Consider the following 22,153-nt stretch of genomic DNA (forward strand, 5'->3'; position numbering starts at 1 on the left):
GTCTTATGCCTCCACGGACTCCAATACGGAGGCAAAGAGCTGCTATTATCTCAGAAACTAGAGACCTCGGAGATAATTTATGGAAAGAAAATTCCTATATCAAGGACATTCGGATTGCAGCAAAGAGTTTAAATGTAACTAATTGTTGGCTTTGTATGCATGTACCTGGGTCTGGGAAAGGTGGAGTTTTGCTACATGGTGTTCCTTTGAATGAGCGAACCAGTACTGAATTAAGTACTTATAATAACTTTAACCACTGGCTTCACTGGGGCCCAGACCCCGAAAAGTGGGATCAAACATTATTCACAACAAAGGTAACTTTCACTACCAAAGCCTCAGTTTGTTATTATCGTCCTCCCGTAGGAAATAATCAATCTGTTTTCTTAGGAAATACTACACTCTGTAAGAAGGTGATTCCTTTGCAGGGGGGATGTATGTCTTGTGTTGCCAGGAATAATACGGTGGATGGATGTAATGGGATGATTCAGACATCCTCCTCCTTGGACAAAGCGTTAAGGACTAGATTGGATTGTTGCATTAATCAGACAGTTACAAGCAGAACGGATATTCAACACGGAGCATATGTTCTCTGTAATTGGATGTGGCTAATGTGGAAGTGGGAAAGTCAGGCCTCCGACAATACCTATCATAAGCATTTAAAATACTTCCCCCTTCCGGATGGGTTATGGTTGTTATGTGGGGATGATGCCTATCAACAGTGGCCAAAGAATTGGTCTGGAGTATGTACTATAGGTTTTGTAATTCCTGTCATCTATAAATTGGAGGGTTTACCGATTGGGATGCGTATTCGTAATCGAGAAGTTGATTCTGGCCTGACTGTGGGTGGTAATTTGTGGACTCAGATTTCTAGGGCAGCAATCCCACCTTTGGGAATAGCTATGAACTATAGAGATATTCATATTTTAAATAATTTTACTGTTGCTATGTTTAATGATACTATTAGAAGCATTAAGATGTTGAATGAAGAAGTGTCTGAAATTCGCCAAGTTACTTTACAAAATCGTTATGCTTTAGACATAATGTTAGCTGCCAAAGGAGGAGTTTGTGCCTTAATTCATTCACATTGTTGTGTTTTTATACATAATTATGAGCCTAACATTACAAGAACTGTTCATGATATGGAAGACCGCATAGCTGAACACGAAGCAGGAAAAGATGGCTTCAATAAGTCACTTTGGGCTTTACTATGGGATTGGCTTCCTGACAGCTCATGGTTACGTTTATTGCTTCAATCAGTTGTAGTAATTGTTGCTATACTTATTATTTTATGTTGCTGTATTCAATGTATTCCTAATCTATTTCAAATGTGTACCTCAGCCTTTCAATGTATGGGACCAAGTCGCGAGGGAACTGTGTACTATGCCACTAAAACACCCCCCATCTTTGAATAAATAAAAAAGGAGGGAATGTGGTAATATATCTTATTCATCATTTTCTGTAAATCCTTTGTACAGCTATTTTGCATAGATCTAGGGTTTGCAAACACTCCTGGTGGGGGCAGTATTTGCCTTTGCAATGGGTGTTTCATCCTGTTTTGATCTGCAAAGCTTAGAGGGACCAGGAATATAGGTGAAAGTTCATGGTATACAGGAGAGCCATTCCCATGGGACCTTTCGTGCCTGTATATTCTCATGGGACTTTCCACAGCTGTATATTCTCACCCTGTTGAGGTAACATCCGGTTGAGGTCATTTGTTATTGATTCTGTACTTTTGATTTCTTTCTTAATAAATACTGCTACCTGAGTTTACTCGGGGCTGGCATTTGCTCAGACGTTTCCCTGCGTCTCATTTCAAGTGCCAGACCACCACAGCTGGCATTTAACATAAGCGTTCTGCTCCTTATAGATTCATATATTGAATGTAGAGGACAAACATTACAGGCCATGGCTAGGACTATGATTTATCAGAGAAACTTTGGGGTGAACCAATAATGTGTGCTAACCATGTTTTGAATAATGTAGTGAATTCAATGACTGGTGAATTACCATTTCCTCATTAGAATGGAGAAAAGCCAGATCTCAGTTATTTACATACATTTGGAACCCCAGCATGGGTTCATATTCCCACGCAAGTAAGGGGAAAGGGACAACATAGAGCGAGACAATTATATTTTGTAGGTTTTGAAGCTAATCATAGATCATTTAGATTTTGGGAGCCAGGTACTACTAATGTATATTGTAGTGCAAGTGCTAAATTTCTGGAGCACGTTGGCTGGAGAAAGCTTGAACAGGAATATAATAAGGAACAAGATAGTGTTGTTGTTGAGACTCCATTGTTTACTGATAATCCTGATAATATTGATGATAAGATAGTGGAGGAATCCTCAATGGAGGAATCATCAATAGGAGAACCCTCTATGACTGTATAAGATGAAGATTTGATAGGGGAAGGAAAGGAAGAGGACATGCCAACAACATGTACTGAGTTGCCTAGGAGGTCAACTAGGGAGAGACGTCCACCTGACAGATTTCAAGCAAGCATTGTATGTCAGTTTAATACAGAACCTTCTAACTTATAAAACTGTATCCTACAAAGGATCAGGTAGCTTGGCAGGAAGCTATGAATAGGGAGTTAAAATCATTAAAGGATTTAGAGGTATATGAGGATGTAAAGTTACCACTAGGTGAGCATGCAATAGGTTGCAAATGGGTGTATAAGATAAAGACTGGTGTGGATGGGACTATTACCCATAAAGCAAGATTAGTTGCTCAAGGATTTGCTCAGTCAGATAAGGACTATGATGAAGTGTTTGCACCTAGTCTGAGAGCAAATACATTGAGAGCAGCATTAGTTTGGGCAGCTAAGAATAAATGTAAAATAAACCATGTAGATGTTGAAACTGCATATCTACGTGCACCTTTACAACATACCATCTATATGAAAAAGCCATTAGGTTTAAAGGATGATAGAAAATTAAAGAAAAGTCTTTATGGTCTAAAGTAATCTGGGTATGAATGGAATAAATGTATTGTAAAGGAATTAGTTCCAATAGGTTTTGAAGCTGGTATAGCTGATCCTTTTTCTGAAGAGAAAAAGATGGTTTAATTTCTCTATTACTGTTATTTACTGATGACATAGCAATTATAACTAAAACTGAACAAGAAGCAAATTATATTGTTTATACATTACAGAAAAAGTTCAGGATTAGAAATTTAGGGGAAATTAAGCATTATTGAGGTTTTGATATAGTGAAAATGAATAAAGGTTTTAAAATTTCGCAAGCCAAGAAGATTAGCCAATTATTAAAACGCTATAACATGGAGCATTGTAAATCTGCTAAGACACCAATGAGTAAGGAATTTACACATAGTGATATTAAAAGTCCTATGTTTGATAAGGAAATATATCAATACTTAATTGGTAGTCTATCACATCTGGGTAATTGGTCTAGACCAGATATATCCTACAGTGTAAACCAATTGGCTAGGTATAACACTGAACCAAATGAAAGGCATTGGCAAGCAGCTAAGCGAATAAATAGGTTTTTAAAACACACAATCCATTATTCATTATATTTAGAACCAAGTAATGAATTAGTGTTAACTGCATATGCTGATGCAAGTTTTGCTACTGATATAATGACTCGTAAGTCAACATCAGGTATAGTGGTAATGTTGGGTAATGCTTTAATAGGATGAAAGTCTATTAGGCAACAACATATTAGTTTATCCAATATGGAAGCGGAATTCTCATGTTTATCATTAATGTGTACAGAATTGATATATTATAAACAATTGTTGAAGGATATTGGAATTACTGTACGTGATCCGTTTATTGTTTATGAAGACAATCAATCTGGAATTAGTATGGCTACTAATTTAGCTGTTAAAACAAGGTCTAAACATACTGATTTGAGATACTTGAATGTTAGACAGTGTGTTCAAAATAAATTAATTCAGTTAGAATACTGCATGACTGAACATAATATTGCAGATCATTTCACGAAAGCTCAAGGTGCAAATAAGTATAAAGAGTATAAGTATAAAGAGTATTGCGAGAATTTTGGTTTAAAGATGCAATGTATTATATGTTGACCTACCCAAAGGGGAGAATGTTAGGAATCTGTCCACCAATTAGTTGGGTTGGCAATATATAAACCAACAATGTATGTTTGTAGCTTTAAGACAAAATCACTGTATTGATTTGTGCTATATTCCAATTGGTTGATTGTATTGCAAATTGCCATAAGAGGGAGCTAAAGATCATGGCGTGTTCTCTCTAACATTCTGTATCTCTGACATTCTGTTGCTATCAAAGGTTCTCTGTTGTATTTATGCTGTGCTTATACTTTGATATCTTTGTTTACTGTAAATGACAAAGGCAACCGGTAAGAAGACTTTGTAATTAGATATTCTTTGGACTGTTGAACATATATGACCTGGACCATTTATTAAAGTAAACTTTAACTCAATCTAGTGTATCTGTGTGTGGCTGAATAATTATTCATAACTACTCTCATAAACGTTTCCATGTGCATATCCTTGTTACTCAAGGGTTATTCTGTACATATCATAATAGTGATGACCCAGGGTGGGATACAAAACAAACACAGTCACAGAAAACAGCTGAAGCCCCCTTTATTCCTTCAGTTTGCTTCCAAGTTCTGAATATCTTTGATGGAAGACAAAAAAACTCCCTCACAGTTACACGAAGAAGGAAAAAAGCAACACAAACCAGGCAAGATAAGGGCTGGAGGATGTCCACAGATAACACGCACTGGGAAGGACACCAAACTTAGAGAGGAACTATAAACTAGAGATATTTACATAATTTGTTTCCAGCGTTGCCAGTACACAGGTCTGAACTCTTATTCAGTTGTCATACCTGCAGCCCATGAAGAGGATCAAGGCCCTCTCCTCCCGAGGAGACCACATCTCTCCCTTATCCTCTGCTCCCTGCATGCCCTAGGATGGATAAGGGATGGGCCTGGGTCCTCCTCTGACTGCTCAGCCAGCCTCTGCCCTTCCCCAGCCTCCTCCACAACCTCTGGAGCCACACTTCCATTCCCTGTCATCTGTTCCTCCTCTCCCTCAGAGTCAGTCTCCACCAGGGGCATGACAGGGTTAGAATTGGGTCAAGTTAGTATAATGCACCTTCCAAAATGCAAAGATAAGGAATTACTACAACCAGGCCCCAGGACATTTGTCCATTATATCTTGAATTACATTTCTCTTTGTTCAAACAAGCTGAGTTTTAGAAGTAAATATAAATATGGGCTATTTTCAATGCTAGGTAGGTTGAGCTTGACAAGTATATTGATAAGAGTCCTTCTTTGAGGTAGATGGCCAGCTGTAAAACTTTTGATAGATAAATATAATTTGTGGAGTGCCACAGTACTAGGCATCTCTACTGGAAAGTCACTTCTCCCTCGATAAAATCAGAGGAGTTGGTCCTTTTGCTAGAAGATTGGAATGTTCAGATGAGGACCATTAATGTTTGAGGCCTCAGTCAAGTTACTGTCCTGATCCATTAGGGAATGGACTTCTCACCTCATAAGGTTTTTCTCAAGAGATAAGATTTGCCTTAGGGAAATCAAGATGGACAAATCTACTTATCAATGTCCATTTTTTTTCAGGCTTTCTTTTTAAAAAGCCTATGATTCATTCCTGGTATTGTAGCATGGTGAATTCTATTTTTGAATTTGACATTTATTCCATTTTAGTTTGGAATCTGCTAAGCTTATGATGCATCCAAGTCTGATCTGGAATTTATATGAAATTAAATTAAATTACTGTCTGGGATGATTTATTCTGTCTATGTTTCTTCTGGGTAGGAATACTTGGAAGTGGCCTTGCAAATAACTATCAATTGAATCCCCTCCCCGCATTCTGTTGGATAGAAACAACTAGTTAAGATTGCCTCCCTTAACCCTGAATTTGTCAGAATCATTCTAGAAAAGAAGGAAAGCCTGGGAAAGAAGAAGTAACACAGGAATGCTCAGTTACATGTTGGCTGCAGTCATGTTTTGCAATAAGCCATAGGCATGTTGGCCACAGTATGGCCCAGCTCCTGTGCTTTCTGATTCACCAACACATCTGAATCATGCTCCTATTATTATACCAATATCAATTTCTAGTCTCTTGCTGAGATCAATGTGCACAAATGCTTTTGTGAAGTCACTTGGGGACAAGATCCAACTTAAGGGCAACATTGCCTTTACAGTTTACATCAAAATTGTAGAGCAATTCAGTTACCAACTTTTTTTCTTAAAGGTGATAAACAGTGGAGGACAGACTATGCCAAAGCAATCAGGCAAACTTCAGAATCCAAAACAAAAGGAAAAATTTTTTTATTGTCAATACTGTGTTATTCTATACTGTTGAGCTGAAAGGAACTCTGTTTTATCCTAATTAACCTACTTTTAAGAGAGTCAGGGTGGGAGAAATGTGGTATGTTAAATTTTCTGGAAATATTGAAAAAGAAAGCTATACATTCTATAACTTTCCTTTAGGAGAGGCTGATTTTACATTCTGTTCTTTTACAATGAATTTCACAAGGTAAACATTATTGTTGCTATTAAATCACGTAGAAAAACTGTGTTCAAACTGGGAAAAGAAGGAAACTCCTTCTTCTTTCTTGATGTTCTACTGATGAGGCAGCCTGCTCCTAGGAACCATCTGTGCAGTCCTCAGTGGACAGTCTCAGGCACCAGGTGGTGGAAGAAACATCAGTCAGAGGTTAGTAAACCATCTATCAGTACCAACTGTAGCCAGCTAGATGGAGAAATAACCTGAGGTTTCTTCTAATCCTTCTCAACACTACCTTCTCAACCTTTCCTGATAGACTATACCCCACCATCTTGTCTATCCATGTCCAATCTTCCTGGTAACCTATCCTTCTTCCTCCTTGGCTGCTAATGTCTTTGGGATTTTGCTCTATTACTTGCCTAGAACAAAGCAACTATTTTACTGCATGCATGGACAAAGACACCTGAAATCTGCATATTTTGATTGGGGCATAGAGTGGGCTTGGAATGTTTTTATGGTTCCTGCTGGTGAATCATTGCTGTTTGTGCAGGCAGAAGGGAGACAGATAGATCAGTGGTGTGATGTATTGATGCAGCAATGCACAAATGACAAATCTTCTTCTCAATTGGGCTCTTCTATTTTATTATTTATTATGATTTATCTGTCATCCTTGACTGCATAACAAATGAACAGGAGAAAGTTTCCTTTTGCTGTCTCCTTGGGAGCAGTAATGCTGTCTCCTTGGGCCCAGAAAATGAAGAAATGTGATTTTTTTTTAGAACATATCAGAAAGAATGGTAGGAGAAACCAACCAGTAAACCTGCTTCCTTCTGATAAGATTGACTCCTTCAAAATAAAACAACTTTCCCCTTCTGATTTGGCGTGTGGGCAAGCAGAAGCAGTCTTAGTTGTATCAGTAACATCTGTCTTTATGGAATATAATAACTATTTTTAGTCTAAGTGTCAGTGTTTCTCAACCTTGGCAACTTTAAGATGTGTGGACTTCTGTTCCCAGAATTCAACTTGCTATGGGACTCTAGGAATTGTCATGCATGCACCTTCAAACTGCTACCATTGAGAAAAACTCCTGTGTATCTTTCAAATTCTACAGCAGTTGGAAAAAAATGTCCTTAATACGGGGTAATGGATTTGAATTCTGTACCATGCTGTTTCTGACGATTTGCTGTAGAACCAGTGGTGGGATTCCAAAACATTTACTACTGGTTCAGTGGGTGTGGCTTGGTGGGCATGGCATAGTGGGCGTGGTAGGGGAAGGATACTGTAAAATCTCCATTCCCTCCCCACTCCTAGGGGAAGCTTACTGCAAAATCCCATTCCTTACTTACCCCACTAGCCTGCTTTCCAGCTCTGTTCTCCTGTGCAGGGCAACAAAAGAAAACCCAGCCAATCAGCTGGGACTCGGGAGGCAGAGAATGGATGGGGGTGGGGCCAGTCAGAGGTGGCATTTGCCAGTTCTCCAAACTACTCCAAATTTCTGCTACCTGTTCTCCAGAACTGGTCAGAACCTGCTGAATACCACCTCTGTGTAGAACATATTGCAACACTTGAACTTATCTATGTCACCCCCTAGATAACATCCTTAATCATCTTTTACTGAAGTGGCCTATTAGAGAAGTGACAATGTTTCCTTCCTTGTGCAGTTTCCTAAGATTATTTGGTTATTCATCTTAAGAGAACAGGTGTAACTTCAAAACAAACCAAAGCAGTTGTCTGGAAATACTTCTGGTTCCTCTATAGTCATCTTCCAACTTGGTTTAGGAGATGCTCTTTAAACAGACATTCCCTAGTCAAGTATCTGCCACAGGTGCTGGGCCTTTGGCTTTGTTGATCTAGATCACTGATCCTCAAACTATGACCCGCGGGATGGATATGGCCCATCAATGCAAAGTATCTGGCCTGTGGAGTGGTGGGATTAAGCCCTTCATCCAGCCTCTCATTGTGGGCCTTATCTTCCAGTGAGCATCCACTCCAGCCACATTTCTGGTTAGTTATTTTACTGGATGGAATGGCATCTTCTATCCCTGTGAGCAGAGCATATATTGGGCGGACTGGCTTAGCCGGGCCACAGTCGATCATGCAGAATGGTGCCTGCACCCTGACCTGTTCAGGACACTGTCCAAAAGGTTTGGCTCTCCAATCCTGGACCTGTTTGTCACCCTGTCAAACAGCCAGCTATCCTACCAGACAAAATCTCCTTCAGTCAGGGAGTTGCCCTCCACCCAGACCCACAATGGCTCCAGCTGACTGTTTGGCATTTGAGCAGAGAGCTCTGAGGCTGGACAACTTCTCTGGCCATGTGATACCATTCAAGCCTCTAGGAGGCCATTGACCAATAGGATTTATGATTCCACTTGGAAATCCTTCTGTGCCTAGTGCTCCAAAACCTCTATTGATCCCCTCTAAGTATCGGTGGCCCAAATCCTGGGCTAGACAAGGGCCTATCGCCCAATACAATATGCGGACAAGTGGCCACCTGTTGTCTGTGTTATCTTGTGAGGATCTGGAGTCCCTTGCACAGCACCCTATTGTGCACAGCTTTATCAGAGGCATGACTAACTTAAAGCCTCCAACAGTACACCGATATCCCAGCTATGGTCCTCCAGACTCTCTTCTACACTCTTTGAACCTTTGCGCTTCACCAGCCTTCATTTCTTCACCTGCAAAGTCTCCTTTCTCATAACTATCATCTCAGCGAGATGCATCCCCAAGTTATCAACCCTCTCAATCAGGAAGGATCTATGCATTTTCCATCCCAACAGAGTTGTTCTGTACTTGGACCCTTCGTTCCTGCCCAAGATCAATTCTTTATTTCATAGGACACAGGAACTGATTTTACCACATCTATATCAAGAGTATAGCTTCCTTCCAGATTGGAGTCCCTGTTCATGTCATTTCAACCCTCCACGTTGGGTAATAAAGGCACAGTATCAACAATAGGCCAGTGGATACAAGCATGCATTGCCAAATAATATGAACTTCAGGCTCTTCTATTGCCTCAGTGAGTGACAGCTCACACCACTAGAAGTGCAGCCACCACAGCTGCGTGGGCCACTCAGGCCTCTATTGAGAAGATATGCAGAGCAGCAACATGGTCTTCTCCATCCCCATTTATATGGCATTATAAGCTGGATACCTTCACTTTCACTGAAGCAGCTTTTGGTAAATGAGTTCTCCAGAAGATGTACACAAACTCGGGGACTCTGGACCAGATTGCTACCTACCCTTAGGACATGCCAGTATGTTGCATTCCTTGGATTTTCCTCAGCACACTTGGAGAAGGAGCATTGGTCTTACCTGACCCACTCCTCAGTGTGCTGAGAGAGAATCCAACACCACCCTGGCAGCTCTCTGGCCAGAGTCTAGGGATGGTCAAGTCTAGCATCATGTTCAAGTCAATCATCATGCCCTCTTCAAAAATTAGGAAAGTAGACACGAGAGGCAGGACTACAAAGACTTGATTGATTCAGTCTAATGAGCAGGAAGGCAGAGTTAGCCCATTCCTTGGATTCTCTATCAGCACACTGAGAAGGAGCATGACAGGTAAGACTAACACCCCATTTCCCACCTTTCCAGAACTTCAGAAGCAGCAAATAGCACATGGGCCAGTCAAGCTAAAACACAATTGTTAGAGCTAAAGAAACTGTCAAGAAGTACTAGGAGATAAATAAAACTTTTTTATTCTACAAAGGTTTTTTAAAACAGCTTCCTATTTGAGCCAAAGTCAATAGCACCTTTCAAGTGACTTGAGCAAATCATGCCCTCCTTGAAGCATTTTGATTTTCAATTTACTTCCTGGAGTTGGGGACCTGTCATATAATTTTAATAAAGAAAAGTAAAATAAAAACATATATTTTGATTAGAGAGGAAATGAACTCCAGGAATGCTGTTGTCATAGATGGTGGCCATAGTTTCACAAGAGTTGTTCTACCTAGTGGTTATGGAAACCTACCACTAGTGGGATACAGGACAGGATTAAGGCCAGAGAGATGTCAGAACTGATTCGAACTTTTGAGACTCATCATCCTGGCAAACTTTTGCAATGGTTGGGAGAAAGCGAGCTGCTCACTCCTGTTTTCATTTCATTTTATCAGCCTGCAAATTGGCTTTTGCTACCAAAGTGATTCCCTAGCACCACTGAGGAGGCAGCAAGAATGTAGAAGTTCATCCAAGGGAAAGTGTTTTGGAAAAGACAAGGAAGCTTCACTGTTTTCTGCAAAATAAGGTCTTTTATTAAAGGAGACCCCCATCTTCCCCTCTTGCTTTGGGGCTCAGAGCATTCCTGCACTCAGCACCTCTTGAAGTACACCAGTTCCTTGCTTTTAAAATTCCTGCCTTATTACTGCCACTTCCACCCTCTTTGGGGAAAGCAAAGGTCAAGTGCTATGTGTACTTATGCTTGTTGTTTGGATAATTAAAACAGTGCATTCATCCTGAAAAATCACCTTTTCTACTCTCCGTCTGTTGCTTGGTGGCTAGCATTTAATTATCTCTGCTTCAGGATGAAATCTCTCTGAATTCATTTCATACCTTACTTATAGGTTTCTGCCTGGAACCCGATATTGATGTTTTAAATTGTGTTTGTAGGGCTTTTAAGACAGTCTTCCTCTTACTGCTTCTATATTATCTGTGTTACGCATGAAATCAACCATTTCTATTTCTGTACCATTTCTTTAAAATAGTTCATTTGACTGGGCTTTCATTGCTTCATACTTTAGGCTGGGGGTAGTTGACTTCAGTGGTTTCTATAGTTGCTTCCAACCATGGAAGTCTAATTGCCATGGCCTCCTAATGTATTAGTTGGTGAGGATGAGATTTTAAACCAACATATCCAGATTGGCTGTAACAAGAGGTCTTCTGAGCCTTTAAGGGGAATTGCCTGTCATGGTTAAGTTGTTGCTGAGGAAAATACTATGTTACTATTTTACTTGATGTTCTCCAATACTGGAGTTCTCTTCAAGGCATAGCCATCTAGGTTAGAAGATATAAACTACCAACATATATCGTACGTTGCACAGTTTTGCTACTCAGCTCCTTGAGGAAGGGATGCTTTGTTTGGTACTCATGCTGTCTTCCAGCTATCTTTTTCTTTGCCATTTTAAATGTCATAATACCTTGAGCACCATCGGACTATTTAGATAAATGTATGAAAATAAATGTACATCCAACTCTGCTTAACATTATAACTGCAAGCTTGGTTGCAAGCAGTTGTGGATGGATTACCATTGCCAGTAGCATCTGTGAAAATGATTAGTGATGGGAGATATGGGGAGTTCTACAGCCAGATAGCCATAGACTCCACATCTCTGCTTTAGAAGTTGCATAATCAATGGCTGCCACAATTTCACAAAATTCATTCCTTAGTTTTTTAATGAATTAGCACAAGCAGATTTTCTGGGCACTGCCAAGAGAAGGCTTATTGTGCTACCTCTTTGATCTCCTCTTCCTGAGGCACCTTTTCTGACTTGACTTAGGACCAAAAGAAAGTTATCATCTAATATGTGTTGGTCACCACCTATTCAATTTTCCCACAATTTAGAGATCAACAGTGCTCTAAAGGATCATGGTTTACATGGTTTCTCTCAATCTGTATTGGTGCCAATGAGCCTTGTAGTAGTGTTGAGTTCCCAGTGGCTATATAAGAATGTTATGCATGGATATTAGATGTAGCATCAACATAATTTTCATTTTTTTCTGATATGTTCCAAGCAATATCTAGATAGACAGATGATAAATAGATAATACGATATATCAATTCTAAAATTAGTTCAACAGGCTCTGAGAACTTTGTTCATCCACAAGATTGAGCCTAGCTTGTTAAAGGCATGTTCAACCAATTATGGTTAGAGTAGATCTAGGTTCAGCATTAGATACAAATACAACTTTACCCCCTTCTCTTTCTCATTTCTAGGATGCTTCTGTGGTCTGGGACTGATCTACAGCAACAAAACGTGCACCATGCCTCCCATAACTTTCCAGGACTTGCCACTGAACATCTATATGGTGATTTTTGGCACAGGTGTCTTCATCTTTGTACTCAGCCTTATTTTCTGCTGTTACTTCATTAGGTGAGTCATGTTTCCAAAGGGAGTCTTGAGTGCAGTTGGCAATAGAAAGGAAACTTGACAAATGTGCCTAGGCTACTGGCTATAGTTTCGTGTCCTCTTGCTATTTTCAGCTGAATTGATTACTTGAAAGTATTGGTTTTTCTTCAATCTAATCCCTAGTTAGACTGAAGAAGAATCAATGCTTGCAGTAATTTTAATTTTAAACCTCTCTAAATTAGAGCAGCAGTTTTCAAACTAATCTCCAAGGTCAACAGTAAGATCCATAGCTTATTGTGCAGTCTTCCATAAAACATTCGGTTGGGTTTATATATTGTAAGAAACTACTCTTTATTTTAATCATGACTTAATTAAGCAGAAGCTCTGCATTGTCTCAGGCAAAAAACTCTTTTGCTTGCTAATCTACTTGATTCTAAATGTCAGGGCCAGAACTGAATCTGGATATTTTTGCGTGCAAAGGGATTGGCCATGGAAATGTATGGTCCCTTGGCATTCAAATCACATGCCAGAGGGGCCAGGACATGAAATCAGCCCTGTTCATTCAAGATAACCAACTGTGCTGTTCTTGATTTTGTCTGTCTTTTCTGTTGACTTTGATTGAAGCCTCCATTATGAAAAATGTAAAAATAGGTGAGTAGAAAGATAGAATATTAGAAAAAAATTGCCCATTGTTATGTCAGTTATGCTAATAGATTAGATAGTGCAGAGGTCCTCAAAGTAAGGCCTGCAGGCTAGATACGGCCCGCTGAAGCCATTAATCCTGCCCATGCAGGACAAGGCTGCCTTGCACACATCACCCCAACCATCGCCAGCCCTTTACTGAGTTTGAAGTGATGGCAACAAAAGAAAAACAAGATCTGAGACAATAGGCATGAAAATTACATATTGAAAGTTATCCCAAGTTCCCTCCCCCAAGGGTCCAGACTAGACATCCAATCTGCAGTGCTTATAGTGTCATGTGGGGTACATCTTCAGGTGGGTTTTCCCTCATCTGGCATGCCGAGACAGTTGAACTTGGCTGGGCAGAGATAAGTCCATGCAGTTGTGCAGTAAGCAGGAAAGCATTCCCCACCCCCCTCGGTTCACACAGAAGATATCTCCACTCTCCAGCAAACTTCCCCTCCCAAATACCAAACTTCTCCTCCCCACATTTCTATGGCAGCCGACAGTAAGCAAACAGCATGAGGCCTCATGAAAACATTATAGAGGCTGACACTCTAGCTTGCATCTGGAGAAGCCAGAGCAAAGAGTCTCTATTGAAAAAGGAGGTGGCCGTTGCTGCCTTGACTGCCCAGGCTGCTGCCTGATGTGCCTTGTGGAGGGTCAGTTCTGCCTTTCTATCCTCTGTCTTCAGGGCATCCGTCATGTCATTAGACAGGATGATGGAGGATGCAAAGGCCACCACAGACCCATCTACTGTTGGCAGTTGTAGCACCTCAGCGAGGTCTGGGGCCACGTTATAAAATTTTTTGTCTTGGGGTGGGTTGTTCCTAGTTGGGTCCATTGCCACTGGACCACATCCAGGAATAATTTGGGTGAGGGAATCTCTTCACTCTCCATGGTTGGCTCTGAAAAGAGCAGCTCACTTGGGTCTGGTAGGCCCAATGCTGACTCTGATGTATTCGGATCAGCTCCCAATTGAGCTGTGGTTTTGGCCTTTTTTAGGGGAGATTTAAAGAGGGCCAGGCAAAAGAGCCCTGTGAAGGCCAGGGGATCAGGGATCACCCCTTCATCCTCTAAAAGTATCAATTCTTTCTGGTCCTTGTCCCCTGAGAGTGATCCCCTGCTCTGTATGATAAAGTGGGTGAGTGAGGTCCCTGAAAGACTGCCAAGCCTCTTTGAACCTGGGCTGCCAGGTGTTTGCCTTGCTGAAGAGAGGTGTCAGATGCCACAGAAGCAGTCTGACAGCCTTGCTTGCAAGCCTGCAGCAATCTCCTGCACTATGGTCTCTGAAATCAGAAGTCTCATTTGGTCAGAAATTTCAGGCCCTTGGCTCTCCCTTCGGCAGAGCCCTGCTGCTCTGAGTATAAAAGTGGCCTCTGGAGCAGGATTTCTCTCTTTTTTTGTGTGTAAGATTTTTTTTTGGGGGGTTTCACAAAACAATATGAATATTTTTTTGAGAATAGCATGATCCCGGTTATCACTTCTCCATACAGACACAAACTCAATTTCATATTCATCTTTGTATTCTATTCCATATCTTATTACTATTTTAGCATTTTCTCAGTGATTTTCCCCTTCCCTTAGTTTTCTCAACCTTGTTTTTAAGTATCTCATTCCTTTCTAAATTCAATTATATATCTTTTTCTAAGTTTCAATATTTTTCAAATCATTCTATTTATATTTTTGTCTGTCCTGTTTCAATTTCTTATTTTCTTTTCTCATTAAACAAGTTTTCCCCTGTAGTTACTGATTGGAGTATGACACCATTGTATTTTTTTTATTTTTGTCCATTCAACTCTTATTTAAACTTCAATTTATGCCTTTACAATTATAACATTCAATATCTAACCTCTATTTTATAACACATAACTTTTGCCAATCGAATTCTGCTTGGTACATTCTTAAAATACACACTAAGTTCTTAAAGAGAAAATATGTATATAACAATAGTATATAAATCACTTATTCTATTCCAATTCAGCTCAACCATTAATGTTAATTACAATCTTCTCTTAATATTAATTAACCTCTTTAACATTTCTTTTCAATTAAATATCATGCTTCCTTAGGAACACTTATAATATTTCTATAATTTTTTTCATATTTCTTTCATATTTCTCTTCACTTAAATTTTTATAAATCATTGATAACAATTAGAATGTTCCCATCCTTTCCTAATTTCATTCTCTCATTCTCTTTATTTCATTTATTAACAAACATTCTATTCCATTACAATAAGTATTTTATCTATCATTTTAATCACACTTGTTTCATATTTTCTGAGTTCATTTCTATTTCTAATATAAAAATGCTTTCTTATGTACCCTTGCAGAATCCTCTCTTTCAATTAAATTTTCACCCATTTTCTCTATGTCTTCTAAATGGGCTTATACCTTTAATCCTTGTACGTTTTCCCTGTATCTCTATATCCTGTTTCTGTCCTTTATAATTTCTTTTCCTTTCCTTCTTCCCCCTCTTCTTCTCCCTCCCTTTTTTGATCCCTTGTCTCTCTAATACTAATTTTCTCTCCTGCAATCCTCTCTTCTGTTTCTTCCTAATATTGTAATTGCTTTTCAAACTATTCTTTTTGTTGTTGTTGTTTTTTCAGATCTTAAATTTTTCACTCTCTTTCTCCCCTTTCCTTGTTTTTCCCCACATAGAATTACTTGATCATTAAAAATGGCTTCTTCTTTGTCCCACCCTTCTTGTTCTGGAAGCATTTCTTGTTGTTTCTCATAGTTCAAGATCTCCATTTCTAAAAATTGAAATATGAAGCCAAAAAACCCTCTTCCTTCTTGTGCATCTTCTTTCTGTTTCTTTAGTTCCATTTTCAGTTCTTCCAAGAGTGATGCCATTTTAAACACTTTTAAACAACCACCTGGTTGATTTTAGTCATTTAAATCCAATAACCAAAAATCCAAAAATCACCAAATGATCCAAATAATCCAAAGCTGTTTCTTCCTGCTTCTTTTTTCCACTTTCTCTTCCTGGGGTTCTATTTAACTTGTTACAAAGTTTCAGTTAGAATATATCTTTTAGGAATCTTGTTAAAGTTTCACTGTTAATTCCTTTTACTTCCAGATGGTCTCCTCCATTTTTCCAGATCCCACCCTTTTATTTTTTCTTTTTCTCTTCTTTCCTTCTTTTAAAAGTTTTTAAATATCCAAAAATCTTTATTATCCCTTTGACATTTTATCTTCAGCTTAAATGCCTATTAATGTCAAAATGAATTTTTATCAATTTCTTAATTAAGTCTCTTAGCTGTCAATATGGGGAAGGAAAGAAAAAAAAGACCAAATCTTTCCCCTTCCCTCTCTCCTTCGCCACTTCAAAAATCTTCTTTGGGAACAAGTTATTCTTTGTAATTCAAATTCTAGGGTACCTTATGTTGTTGCTTTTTCAGTTCAACCTAGTCAGTCAAAACTTGCTCTTTTTATCTTCCTCCTGCACAATCTTTTCCAGTCAAGTTCTTCTTTGAGGTGGCCATTTCTGACCACCATTGCAACCGCCTTCGGGAAAGGGAGTAATGGCCAGCTGGGGAGGAGAGATGCAGCTCTCCTCGACCCTGCTGGCAGTCTCCCCACTCTTCACCACCTGTACAGGGTGGCTTTTGCCCCAAATCCAGGCGGCTTGGGGCACTCTGGTGGTGAGCACAGATCAAAACTGTGCACAATCACGGATTTCAGTCCATTGCTGAAGAAGCTCAAACTGGAAGTAGGATTCTTCTTTTTTAAGGTAGGCTCCCAATGTCTCTCTTCTGGTAGCAGGTTTGACAGTGGAGCAAAATAATCCTCATTGCTGTCTGCTGTAAATGGTAGCTGAGAAGATTGCTCTCTGGTGCCATCTGGTGACCAAGCCTGGAAGCTCAGAATATCCTGAGGGCAGGATTCACATGAACTAACAATTCAGCCTGCAAAGAGCAGGGAATAACAGGTCCTGCCCCAGAGGAATTTGTTTGTCTCAGTTGCTCAGCTTCTCTCTCAGCTTTGGAGATTTCTTTCTTCAGGGCCTTTTGACACCTCCACATCCCCTTCCTCAGCCTTAGAGGCTTTTTGGGAATGCAAGGCTTTTGCCCTTATTCAGGCAGCTACTTCTTTACTGGCTGATTTTGGCACTAAGGAGCTTTTCTGGGCAATCTGGGGCTGGACTGGGAAACCCCAGTCTTCCCCACTCATGTCAGTCACCTCATGGTTCCCTGATGCCACAGGATCCTCCATTCTGAGTTTCTCAGCACTTTTGACAGACACTTTTGAAACGCAGGGTCATTCCTAATAGGAACCCTGTTGCCATGGCTTTCCCTGCTTCACCACTACAGAGTATGCATCTGGAATTAACCAGGCAGTGACTCTGGTCCCCTGCACTGCTTGGAAGGCATCAGATCTGTCTGGATGAGCCAGAACATGGCAGCTATGCCAAATCGACCAGGGGAGCCAACCAAATCATTGCAAAAAGCTATGCTGGACAGACTGCGGAGCCAGCCAGGTCGGGAAGCTAGTCGAAGCAAGGCAGCTATGCGGGATGGACTGGAGAGCCAGCCAAGGTGTTCATTGTCTTGAGAACAGTTCGACAATCTAAATGTCCTTAAGAGAATCCAAAGAATTAGCTTTGCCTGTTTGCTCTGAGAAGCTGTCTTCCAAACATCTCTCTTTAGCTAACACTGAGTCAAAACTGCAGACACAGTCAAGAGACATGGCTACAAAGTTTGACAGGACTCAGTCTCTGGGCTGAAAGGCAGAGTTAACCCATTGTTTGGATTCTCTCATCAGCACACTGGAGAAGATGCTGCTTCTCTTTAGTTTGCTCAAACCAAACTGTTGCTCATCTCACACACACACACACACACACACACACACACACACACACACACGATATAAACAATACAGTGGCTGAAAACAGGTACAAATCTTAAACCGACAGTTCAAATGGTTACTAAATGAATGGCTATAACTTGAGGTCTACCTGTACTGCAACTTATTATTAGCAGGGAATACTGCTCCTGAAAAATTACTTTCTTTGCTTTGCTCACTGATTTAACTGGGTCGACCTAAGGGATAAGCAATTTTGCTATCCATATAGTTTGGATTTCAACTCTCATCAGGCCTCAAGGGACTGTAGGAAATGTGCATGCATTCTTTTTCTCCTTCCAAACTTAAAAATTCCAAAACATTTTCATCATAATTTCTCAAATGAATGGTGACTTCATCATGATCCTGCAGTTGAGTGCTTAAACCTTTCCAAGGATATAACTGTGACCCAATCCTGAGAATAATAGCCAGCCATTTCAGAGGACTGGTGCTTGTTTAAAAATCTGGCAGGAAATGATAGGAAGTTGGGGCAGGGGAGGTCTTATTCAGAAGGCTGGAATAGATCTATTGTCTCTATGGAAGATGTCCTGGCTCTTTATCTATTTATGGAAAGCTTATTTTTAACCTTTGCTGTCATCTGCGGCCAGAATGTCTAGAAAGAACCTGGTGAATGACATCAAACTGCTGTCAACCAGCTCATTCTGGAACTTTGGGACCACAGAACATTAAGTGGAAACATACAGGAAATATGTGATCAGGTTTGCCTTTTTCCAGCTAATCAATATTACCTTGGGGTGTAAGTGTTAAGGTCAAACTTCAACCTTCTTAGTTTTGAAGTGTGAACACTGAGCTGTCAGATTAATAAATCACAGCTGAAATTTTCTCAACAATATTTACTTCAAGCTTTTCAAATGTTGCATTGCTCTGTCAGGGGCTTAGAGTAGTCTTCAGCCTTGCTTTGGTCACTCAGTTCAAAACTTAGGACTTGAAAGTGGATCAATAGACCATCTGTCACCAATCTGGTATCCTTTGAATGTGATTGGGCTGCAGTTTCATCAATTGTGGGTGTCGCAATACAACTATCATGCATGCTGCAGAATTGTGTCCACATTTGTACCCGAGGTTGGACCCACCACATTTGCTCCAACTGTTCCACATTTGCTCCAACTGTTATCAGCACTCTCATTCCTTTGGTTAAGAATTGCACAATTCTTCATTTTTCTCTTATCATAATCCATATGGCTGAAAGCCCAAGATGCTCATAGAAATGGCTGGCCTTTTATACCAAAGTAGGAAGTGGAGGCACCTTTTGCCTCAGAACACCTTCCAGATGGAAGCTATTGCAGGGAAGTACAGATGATTTACATATGCAGGAGTTTACATATTCAGTCACTGGCAGCTGCCATTGTCTCAAAGAGCAGGTGATGCAAAGAAAAATAGATCATCTTGCTCAAGATGGACCAGTTTCCTGGTTTGATGTAAGGGAGCTTTGTAATATGGCAGGATACATCTGTGCAGGCAATGGAACAGCCAATGCATATTTATCCTCATTTCCCTAAGTTCTGTATGCCAAATAGAACCACAATGCACAAACAAAAGCAGGGAGGGAGAGAGATCTTATCCAGCAATCGATGATGAAGAGAACCAAGAGGAAGACTCTACTTTGCTATGATATCATCAAGATCTGCTGGAACAAATACAGTTGCCACATCCTATGCTTCTGTCTCAAAGGATTGAAATTCCCTGCATGAAAAACACATCAGGAGGCAGGGAAAATGCCATTTCTGGAGCCAAGAATGGCAACTCCCACCTATCTGTGTTGCAATATCATGACACATCAGTAGGAAGTCACGTACTCAGAAAACCCAATACACATATAGGGCGACACTATAGGAACAGCAACGTGTAAAACCTGAGTTGGCTATAGCATAAGGATTAGCCATATATGGCAATATTCCCTATTCCTGTCTAACCTCATGTGTAACCTAACCCCCCCCCCCGCTTGCTGCACAATAAAAGAGAGGTGCGTAGTACTATCTGTGCTTCCTCTCACCAAAAGAAACCTTTGTGTCGCTGTCATCTTTGCCATCAAGAGGAGCCCGCCCAGACAGTCTGCCTGGGTGCAGGTCATCAGCTGATTCATCCTGGCACTGGGACCCGCAACACATCAACTGGTGACCCCGACGTGATCGTCTCAACGATACGTCCCCGACAAAGCGTGATTCTTGTCTAGGAATGCGCTTCCTTCACTCCTGTACTACGCACCTGGAATAGGCTCGCGCATCGTAAGTATGGGCTCCTCACTTTCTCAAGTTCAGCTTAAGCATAGGGATGAACTTCTCTCTTTAGTGAAGAAGGCAAATTATTTGCAAAAGGCTAACGGCACAAATGTATATCCTCTGTCAAAAAGTATTTGAATGATTTTTTGAGTTATGTTCAACAACACTGCCCGCGTATCCCGCGGAAGGCACTCTTAAACGTTCCTCTTGGGAACGGATGGGGAAATGGATGCATGAACCACCTAGGGCTCCACCTTAGATTATTTGTTCTTGGCGTGCCATTATGGCTGCCCTTAATATTCTCTTTCCTGATGATTCTATCCAGTCTTCCTCAACCCACCTTCTGCTGAACTCTGTCCTGTTGCTGCCTCTGCACCTCCACCCTACTCCCCCCCACCCCTTGACTCTTCTCTGTTGCCTCCTTCCTCCACGGTGACAGATCCTCCTGTCCCTAATGCCTTTCAATCAGCTTTGGAGGAAGGAAAGCTATCTGCAGATGATCTTTCTTGTTTCCCTATGATTCTTCAAACCCCTGCTGCTGGGGGTAATCCTGTCCCTCATTATACTCCATTGGAGTGGGCTTTGTTAAAGGAATTAAAAACTGCTGCTTCTAAGTATGGCATTCCTGTCGTACAACTCTTCAGACCTCAGCCCAAAAAGCAGAATTAGCGGCCGTCATCTTAGCCTTGGAAAAATTTTCTCACATCCCAATCAATCTTATCTCTGACAGCTTGTATGTCACTCAAGTAGTATTTCACATATATGGCTCTTATCTTTCCCCCTCTGTGGAGACTTCCCTTTTAGCACCTTCCAGGTTACCTCTCCGAGGGAAATGTCAGAGCTGATACTGCTTGCCAACAGGTTTTTGCTGCTCAAACACAAACTGCCCCCTTATCGGCAGGAGAAAGCCATGCTTATTTTCACCAAAATAAAAAGGCTCTGGTCAAACAATTTGGCATTACCATGGCTGAAGCAATTGCTATCATCCAACAATGCCCCACATGCAGTCTCCAAGCGAAAGCTATCCCTCAAGGGGTTAACCCCAGGGGACTTCAGGCATGTGATACGTGGCAAATGGATGTTACTCAATACCCTCCTTTTGCCCCATGGAAATATCTTCATGTTACCATTGATACTTATTCAGGATTCATATTGGCCACGCCCCAAAGGGGCGAAAATGCAAAACAGGTAATCAACCACTGTATTCGAACCTTTTCAGTGTTGGGATGTCCAAAAATACTAAAAACGGATAATGGACCTGCCTACACAAGCTCTGCTTTTTCGGAGTTTTGCCATCATTGGTCCATTAACCACAAATTTGGAATCCCTTTCAATAGCCAAGGGCAAGCTATTGTAGAAAGGGCAAACCAAACGCTTAAACGAGCCCTTGATCGGTACACGGGGTCAAAAGGGATTAGCCCCCCCAACCTCCCGACACTGCAAAATCTGTTAAATGTCTGTTTGTATACTCTTAATTTCCTTAACCTCACTGGAAACCCTCCCTCGTCTGCTGTGTCTCGTCATTTCACTAAACCCTCTCTCCCCACTGCAAGACCACTTGTCTATTACAGGCAACTCCCAGATCCAGCTTGGAAGGGTCCTGCTGAACTTATCACCTGGGGGCGAGGCTACGCTGCAATTCAGTTACCTGAAAAAGTTCTCTGGATTCCTGGTCGCTGTGTGCGCCCTTGCCACATCTCCCCACCTGATCAGCCACAACCCAACGCAGACCCTCTGGATCTCCACTGGCTGAAGCTCCATGATGAATAACTGCTTCCTCTTCTTCACTGCATTATTTTCTTCCTTTTTCCTATAAACATTGCCTGCAAACCCC

General features: G+C 40.8%; 1 protein-coding gene across 3 annotated transcripts in view; it reads left to right on the forward strand.

The window, feature by feature from the left end:
• RNF122 (ring finger protein 122) overlaps window positions 1-22,153 on the forward strand; it is a 55,533-nt gene that overhangs the window by 12,414 nt on the left and 20,966 nt on the right. For 2 of the 3 annotated variants that reach the window (XM_026718062.2, XM_026718060.2), the window contains exon 2: window positions 12,419-12,575. In XM_026718062.2, the coding sequence (XP_026573847.1) occupies window positions 12,419-12,575 (157 nt within the window). Of the gene's footprint in view, window positions 1-6,551; window positions 6,700-12,418; window positions 12,576-22,153 lie in introns of those variants that run through there. The other variant, XM_087938915.1, reaches the window with a different exon arrangement.

The sequence above is a fragment of the Pseudonaja textilis genome, chromosome 9 (assembly GCF_049901715.1).
Source record: "Pseudonaja textilis isolate UNSWEBS1 chromosome 9, rPseTex1.2, whole genome shotgun sequence".
In the NCBI taxonomy this organism is placed as follows: Eukaryota; Metazoa; Chordata; class Lepidosauria; order Squamata; family Elapidae; genus Pseudonaja; species Pseudonaja textilis.